An 8,270-nucleotide genomic window follows, 5' to 3' on the forward strand; every position below is an offset into this window, starting at 1 on the left:
TCCGATGATGGAGGCTCGGGGCTGGGCGGCTCAGGACTAGGCGGCTCAGGGCTAGGCGGCCCAGGGCTGGGTGGCTCCGGCGACGGAGGCTCAGGGCTAGGCGGCGCAGGGCTCGGAGGCTGTGGCGACGGAGGCTCGGGGCTGGGAGGCTCCGGCGACGGAGGCTCAGGGCTAGGCGGCGCAGGGATCGGAGGCTCTGGCGACGGAGGCTCGGGGCTGGGAGGCTCCGGCGACGGAGGCTCAGGGCTAGGCGGCGCAGGGATCGGAGGCTCTGGCGACGGAGGCTCGGGGCTGGGAGGCTCCGGCGACGGAGGCTCAGGGCTAGGCGGCCCAGGGCTCGGAGGCTCTGGCGACGGAGGCTCGGGGATGGGAGGCTCCGGCGACGGAGGCTCAGGGCTAGGCGGCGCAGGGCTCGGAGGCTCTGACGACGGAGGCTCGGGGCTGGGAGGCTCCGGCGACGGCGGCTCAGGGCTGGGCGGCGCAGGGCTAGGCGGCTCCGGCGACGGCGGCTCAAGGCTAGGCGGCTCCGGCGACGGCGGCTCAGGGCTGGGCGGCGCAGGGCTAGGCGGCTCCGGCGACGGCGGCTCAAGGCTAGGCGGCTCCGGCGACGGCGGCTCAGGGCTGGGCGGCGCAGGGCTAGGCGGCTCCGGCGACGGCGGCTCAAGGATAGGCGGCTCCGGCGACGGCGGCTCAGGGCTGGGCGGCTCAGGGCTAGGCGGCTCCGGCGACGGAGGTTCAGGGCTGGGCGGCGCAGGGCTAGGCGGCTCTGGCGACGGAGGTTCAGGGCTTGGCGGCGCAGGGCTTGGAGGCTGCGGCGATGGAGGCTCGGGGCTGGGCGGCGCAGGGCTCGGAGGCTCTGGCGACGGAGGCTCAGGGCTAGGCGGCTCTGGGCTGGGCGGCGCAGGGCTAGGCGGCTCTGGCGACGGAGGTTCAGGGCTTGGCGGCGCAGGGCTTGGAGGCTGCGGCGATGGAGGCTCGGGGCTGGGCGGCGCAGGGCTCGGAGGCCCTGGCGACGGAGGCTCGGGGCTGGGTGGTTCCGGCGACGGAGGCTCCGGGCTGGGAGGCTCCGGGCTAGGCGGCTCAGGGCTGGGCGGCGCAGGGCTCGGAGGCTCCGGCGACGGAGGCTCAGGGCTGGGAGGCTCCGGGCTAGGCGGCTCAGGGCTGCGCGGCGCAGGGCTCGGAGGCTCCGGCGACGGAGGTTCGGGGCTGGGTGGTGCAGGGCTAGGCGGCTCCGGCGACGGAGGCTCAGGGCTGGGCGGCGCAGGGCTGGGCGGCTCCGGCGACGGAGGCTCAGGGCTAGGCGGCGCAGGGCTGGGCGGCTCCGGCGACGGAGGTTCAGGGCTGGGCGGCACAGGGCTAGGCGGCTCCGGCAACGGAGGTTCAGGGCTGGGCGGCTCCGGCGACGGAGGCTCAGGGCTGGGCGGCGCAGGGCTCGGAGGCTCCGGCGACGGAGGCTCAGGGCTAGGCGGCTCAGGGCTAGGCGGCGCAGGACTGGGCGGCTCCGGCGACGGAGGTTCAGGGCTGGGCGGCACAGGGCTAGGCGGCTCCGGCGACGGAGGCTCAGGGCTGGGCGGCTCAGGGCTGGGCGGCTCCGGCGACGGAGGGTCAGGGCTAGGCGGCTCCGGGCTAGGCGGCTCAGGGCTGGGCGGCTGAGGGCTGGGTGGCTCCGGCAATGGAGGTTCAGGGCTAGGCGGCTCCGGCGACGGCGGCTCGGGGCTGGGCGGCTCAGGGCTAGGCGGCTCAGGGCTAGGCGGCCCAGGGCTGGGCGGCTCCGGCGAAGGAGGTTCAGGGCTAGGCGGCTCCGGCGACGGCGGCTCAGGGCTGGGTGGCGCAGGGCTGGGCGGCTCCGGCGACGGAGGCTCCGGGCTGGGAGGCTCCGGGCTAGGCGGCTCAGGGCTGGGCGGCGCAGGGCTGGGTGGCTCCGGCGACGGAGGCTCCGGGCTGGGAGGCTCCGGGCTAGGCGGCTCAGGGCTGCGCGGCGCAGGGCTCGGAGGCTCCGGCGACGGAGGTTCGGGGCTGGGTGGTGCAGGGCTAGGCGGCTCCGGCGACGGAGGCTCAGGGCTGGGCGGCGCAGGGCTGGGCGGCTCCGGCGACGGAGGCTCAGGGCTAGGCGGCGCAGGGCTGGGCGGCTCCGGCGACGGAGGTTCAGGGCTGGGCGGCACAGGGCTAGGCGGCTCCGGCAACGGAGGTTCAGGGCTGGGCGGCGCAGGGCTGGGCGGCTCCGGCGACGGAGGCTCAGGGCTGGGCGGCGCAGGGCTGGGAGGCTCCGGCGACGGAGGCTCAGGGCTAGGCGGCTCAGGGCTAGGCGGCGCAGGACTGGGCGGCTCCGGCGACGGAGGTTCAGGGCTGGGCGGCACAGGGCTAGGCGGCTCCGGCGACGGAGGCTCAGGGCTGGGCGGCTCAGGGCTGGGCGGCTCCGGCGACGGAGGGTCAGGGCTAGGCGGCTCCGGGCTAGGCGGCTCAGGGCTGGGCGGCTGAGGGCTGGGTGGCTCCGGCAATGGAGGTTCAGGGCTAGGCGGCTCCGGCGACGGCGGCTCGGGGCTGGGCGGCTCAGGGCTAGGCGGCTCAGGGCTAGGCGGCCCAGGGCTGGGCGGCTCCGGCGAAGGAGGTTCAGGGCTAGGCGGCTCCGGCGACGGCGGCTCAGGGCTCGGTGGCGCAGGGCTGGGCGGCTCCGGCGACGGAGGCTCCGGGCTGGGAGGCTCCGGGCTAGGCGGCTCAGGGCTGGGCGGCGCAGGGCTCGGAGGCTCCGGCGACGGAGGCTCAGGGCTGGGCGGCGCAGGGCTGGGTGGCTCCGGCGACGGAGGCTCCGGGCTGGGAGGCTCCGGGCTAGGCGGCTCAGGGCTGGGCGGCTCAGGGCTGGGCGGCTCCGGCGACGGAGGCTCGGGGCTGGGAGGCTCCGGGCTAGGCGGCTCAGGGCTGGGCGGCGCAGGGCTGGGCGGCTCCGGCGACGGAGGCTCGGGGCTAGGCGGCTCCGGCGACGGCGGCTCAGGGCAGGGCCGCTCAGGGCTGGGCGGCTCCGGCGACGGAGGCTCGGGGCTGGGAGGCTCCGGGCTAGGCGGCTCAGGGCTGAGCGGCGCAGGGCTCGGATGCTCCGGCGACGGAGGTTCGGGGCTGGGTGGCACAGGGCTGGGCGGCTCCGGCGACGGAGGCTCAGGGCTGGGCGGCGCAGGGCTGGGCGGCTCCGGCGACGGAGGTTCAGGGCTGGGCGGCGCAGGGCTAGGCGGCTCCGGCGACGGAGGTTCAGGGCTGGGCGGCGCAGGGCTGGGCGGCTCCGGCGACGGAGGCTCAGGGCTGGGCGGCGCAGGGCTGGGCGGCTCCGGCGACGGAGGCTCAGGGCTGGGCGGCGCAGGGCTCGGAGGCTCCGGCGACGGAGGCTCAGGGCTAGGCGGCACAGGGCTAGGCGGCTCCGGCGACGGAGGTTCAGGGCTGGGCGGCGCAGGGCTGGGCGGCTCCGGCGACGGAGGCTCAGGGCTAGGCGGCTCAGGGCTAGGCGGCGCAGGACTGGGCGGCTCCGGCGACGGAGGCTCAGGGCTGGGCGGCGCAGGGCTGGGCGGCTCCGGCGACGGAGGCTCAGGGCTGGGCGGCGCAGGGCTGGGCGGCTCCGGCGACGGAGGCTCAGGGCTAGGCGGCACAGGGCTAGGCGGCTCCGGCGACGGAGGTTCAGGGCTGGGCGGCTCAGGGCTGGGCGGCTCCGGCGACGGAGGCTCAGGGCTGGGCGGCGCAGGGCTGGGCGGCTCCGGCGACGGAGGCTCAGGGCTAGGCGGCTCAGGGCTAGGCGGCGCAGGACTGGGCGGCTCCGGCGACGGAGGTTCAGGGCTGGGCGGCCCAGGGCTGGGAGGCTCCGGCGACGGCGGCTCAGGGCTGGGCGGCTCAGGGCTGGGCGGCTCCGGCGACGGAGGTTCAGGGCTGGGCGGCTCAGGGCTGGGCGGCTCCGGCGACGGAGGCTCAGGGCTGGGCGGCTCAGGGCTGGGCGGCTCCGGCGACGGAGGCTCAGGGCTAGGCGGCTCCGGGCTAGGCGGCTGAGGGCTGGGCGGCTGAGGGCTGGGTGGCTCCGGCAATGGAGGTTCAGGGCTAGGCGGCTCCGGCGAAGGCGGCTCGGGGCTGGGCGGCTCAGGGCTAGGCGGCTCAGGGCTAGGCGGCCCAGGGCTGGGCGGCTCCGGCGAAGGAGGTTCAGGGCTAGGCGGCTCCGGCGACGGCGGCTCAGGGCTGGGTGGCGCAGGGCTGGGCGGCTCCGGCGATGGAGGTTCGGGGCTGGGCGGCTCCGGCTCCGGCGGCTCAGGGCTGGGTGGCGCAGGGCTGGGCGGCTCCGGCGACGGAGGCGCGGGACTGGGCGGCACAGGGCTAGGCGGCTCCGGCGACGGAGGCTCGGGGCCGGGCGGCCCTGGGCTGGGCGGATCCGGTGAGGGGGGCTTTGGGCTGGGCGGTGCAGGGGTGGGCGGCTTCGGCGACGGAGGCTTTGGGTTTGGAGGGGCCGGAGATGGGGAAATTGGGGTTGGGGGTGCCGGGCTTGGTGGCAAGGGGCTCGGCGGAGCTGGGCTCGGGGGACGAGGCGATGGGGGAGCCGGGGTGTATGCCATGGTGAACGAGAATGACGCCGAGGCCTGCAGGTTGGTGTTGTCTTTGAAGATGAGCTGCACCACGCCGGAGCTGGGGGAGGCCGCGGTGGGCGTCCATGAGAACACCGTGGTGAAGGGCGCTGCGCCCGAGCTGGCGGACAGGGCCGCGCCCGCCGGCAGTCCACCGCTGCTGGTTACCGAGATGGAGGCGCCCGCATCTGGGTCAGTCGCCACAAAGGTGACCTGCGGCCGCGAAGGCAGGGGAAGAGGGGGGTCAGGGCTGGGGTGAGGTGAGGTTCGCCGATATCCATACGTGCTCTTCGGTCGAATGGCGCGAACAGAGCGTGATACATCCACTAACGGTTTATGCGCATAACAGTTTGCCAGCCCGCGGGCGACCCCGTTGCCGACGTCGCACAGTCATGTACGCGGGCAGCACCGCCCGATGCCCATGCGTACACGATTGAGGGTAAGGTACTGCTGAGACCAAGCAGTACAAGCAGGAAACACTAACACAGCGTGAACCCAGAAAAGTATGGTAAAGGAGGGTCGCCCGAGCTGGTCGCCTGGGCACTTTCGTTTCTCAGACAGGAGTATACTATTTTATTAAATGCATGTATCGACAGAAGTTTGTGGGTTGGTGTTTGCAGGTATCAATGTCAAAACGCGCACTTTGACAGATGGCGACGGGCCTTTTTGTATGTCCTCAGCACAGGCGCCCTAGGCGAAGAAGTGCATTTCTGGCCCCTTACAAAAAAAACCCTTTGGCAACTTGTGCAGTCACCAAACTCGGGACTTCAATACATGGAGAGTTCGTAACGGCGTCATGGCACCAAGGCCTTGACCAGGGTACGCAAGCTTTCCTGTCCCCATCCCCTCCCTGGGACCAGGGACTGCCCCGCCAGATTGCCGGCTGCTTCGTGCCTCTCCGGGCCTCTAAACACCAGCCTCCAAGCTGGCCTAGAGGACGGCTGCTCCCGTGTTGAAGTGCATGGAGTCAAGCGCACCTGAGCCATAGTCCCAGTCGTGAAAGTCAGAGCAGCTCCGGAACTCAGCGACTGCCCGGAACGCGACATGGCGACGACTGGCGCTCCGGCCAGATTCACAGTCTCCTGGAATGTAATGCAAGACAGCAGGGGCAGCCGTAAACTTGCAGAGATTGATATGCAAGACAACTACCGGCGTGCGTGCGTACATACTTCGCTAATACCGCACAGTTACTTTTGCTTCCGGTCTTCCCTTGCCTTTGCGTCCCTTCCCTGGCGGCCGGCACACGCCAGCGGCCAGCCCGGCCCCGCACGCACCAGGATGAAATCCGCGTCCACAAAGTGCGCATCCGCGGTGGAGGTCACCCGAAGGGGCACGGGGATCTTGTTCGTGTACGACCGCGCACTGTTGTACCAGTCGATGCGGCAGCCGCCCTGGATGGCGCGGGAAAAGCGAGATGTTGAGGGCGATGGGACATGGCACACCTGACTTTGGCTTGTGTGCACGTGTAATCGCTGCGCCACATGATGAACAGTGACCCAGACAACATCTGCCTTCCAGCTATACGGTATTCTCTCGCTCACCGCCACGGCTGCTGCGGCCAACTCCGACGGCGGAGTGATGCCGCCATCGCTGTTGATGGCACAGCTGAAGCCGGATGAGGTGGCAGAAGACACAGGCACCAGCACACTGGCGTACGCCTGCAGCAGCCGGCGATAGAGATGGGCACAGCGGAGGAAAGATCGCCCCACACACGCACAGGAAGGCCGCAGTCGTGCTAGCTGGCTGCTAGGAGCGTACACTCACCCCTGCCGATGAGGCCTTGCCCACTTGCATCACAGCGGCTGCGGCGGTCTTCAGCGAGTTGCGGGTGGAGGTGGTGAATTGCGCAGTCGACTTGAAGTCACCATCACCGCCGGTTACAAGTGCGCTACGTGCGCGCGGGTCAAGATGGGCGCATGATGGGTGATGGGTGAGTGAGGGTGAGTGGCAGGGAAACATGCATGCAGATGGGATGGACCAGTGATGTAGGTAGGATACGGAACCTCAAGCGAGGCTGCCGCAATGGAGTGTTCATATAACGTTAGCTGGTGCATACGACTCCAAGTTTCAAGAGGCTTGGGCACACTGCAAATCCCGTTGTCTGTCAGGGCCCTCTGCAGGCGACCCTTCTTTGAAGGAAGGACTTGCAATTGGACAGACCACATGCATATCCTGCGGCAAGGACCTTGGGTGGGACGCCCTGCTTGGGCGTCGGCAGCAACCCCAGCAGCCACACCCGCCGCCACCCAGGCACGCATGCACCTGCCAGCACACCACACCTGCACACCCACACATGCCCACGCACCTACCTGATCCGACAACAAGTGGAGAAGTAGACCCGGCACGTGCTCGTTGGAGTGGAGACCACAAAAGTGGTCCTGTATTGCCAGGTACACAAGCAAAGCGTGGTACACATGTTATGCATGGATGGAGGCGCTGTGCGTGTGATGAGTGTCCGCTACCAGCAAGGCGCATATGTACAGTGACTCTGCCTTGCTCAGAGAATAGCGGTCATTGCCCGCCTGCTAGCTCAGAGGCTCGGCTGCGCTGTTCGCGCCCAGCCATCTCTCGTGTGCCGTGTGTATGAACACGTGCAGGTGGATAGATAGGTACCGGTAGTGCATGCACGGTATCGGTAGCATGCGCGTAGTCCGTGCGTGCGCCGGTCGCAGCATTGCAGCCGAAGCCTAGCTGCAGCCAGGTACACCCTCTACCTCCTGCACCCACCTGGTGGTAGTGTAGGAGTTGCCGGCGGAATCCGTGCCCGACCCGATGATGTTGCCGGATGAGTACGACGTGGAGGCCGACACGCCGCACCCATTGACGGATGTGTAATCCAAGGAGTCGCTCCTGTGTGTCAATCAGTCGAAATCACATGAGTCAATCTACGGCTGCTGAGGCCCCCGGGTAAAGCAAGGTCGCGGGGGCGCTTGAGGGATTACTCCATCCTAATGCACGTGTGCGGCGGGCGCCAAGTCACACTCACAAGTCACAAAGCCAACGTCGCCGTGGCAGTGGTGTGTGAGATATATATAGTGCAAACTGTAACATGTCTGGTTGCGGGCGCACGCATGCGAGAACCGTGCGCGTGTGGAGTTTCACAGAGACCCATTATCACATCTTACATTTGGTAAGCTATCTGCGCCAGCCCACACTAACCTCCAGGACTGGGTGACAGTGAATGTTGTTTGTGAGCCGCTGCTTGTGTATTCAATGAGGCCGCCTCGGTAATGGGAAGCGCCGACGCCATGTGTCCATGCCACGGCCAGCAGGACAAGGAAAGCGGCGATGTCCGCGGACCAATGTCGCATCCCTATAACAGTACGGTAGTCCGGATGGCCCGTCAACGGCTACCTCCCAAGGGAACGAACATGTGCATTATGCATCGCAGCGTGCTAGGGCTTCGCAGCAGGATGTTTCCATAGAGTGAATGCATCATGTGGACTAGGCCTCCATCTAGTATTCAGCTCTGTCACACAATAATACTGGCCAGGGAGGAGTTGGCCATGGGCGCCTTCCAAGGTGAAATGATGCGCCTTCTGACTGCAGCGGTAATGTTTGTTATTGACAATTGCAATAGGATGCACTCTATCTTCACAACTTATCATGCCGCGAGTGATTCTTGTTCCCACTCCCAGTCCTAGTCGGACGAACATCGGTTTCGATCTGCCTTGGGAGTACCGG

The 8,270-nt window shown here is 69.1% G+C and overlaps 1 protein-coding gene across 1 annotated transcript in view; it reads right to left on the reverse strand.

The window, feature by feature from the left end:
• CHLRE_02g142601v5 (uncharacterized protein) overlaps positions 1-8,270 on the reverse strand; it is a 13,076-nt gene extending 4,806 nt beyond the window's left edge. The window contains exons 1-9 of the mRNA XM_043060167.1: positions 7,746-8,270; positions 7,314-7,436; positions 6,896-6,964; positions 6,351-6,474; positions 6,128-6,244; positions 5,861-5,977; positions 5,564-5,668; positions 4,552-4,799; positions 16-4,386 (exon numbers count right to left, since the gene is read on the reverse strand). Coding sequence (XP_042927799.1) covers positions 16-4,386; positions 4,552-4,799; positions 5,564-5,668; positions 5,861-5,977; positions 6,128-6,244; positions 6,351-6,474; positions 6,896-6,964; positions 7,314-7,436; positions 7,746-7,897 — 5,426 coding nt within the window. The 5' untranslated portion in view covers positions 7,898-8,270. The remainder of the gene's footprint in view (positions 1-15; positions 4,387-4,551; positions 4,800-5,563; positions 5,669-5,860; positions 5,978-6,127; positions 6,245-6,350; positions 6,475-6,895; positions 6,965-7,313; positions 7,437-7,745) is intronic.

Source organism: Chlamydomonas reinhardtii, chromosome 2, assembly GCF_000002595.2.
Source record: "Chlamydomonas reinhardtii strain CC-503 cw92 mt+ chromosome 2, whole genome shotgun sequence".
NCBI lineage: Eukaryota > Viridiplantae > Chlorophyta > Chlorophyceae > Chlamydomonadales > Chlamydomonadaceae > Chlamydomonas > Chlamydomonas reinhardtii.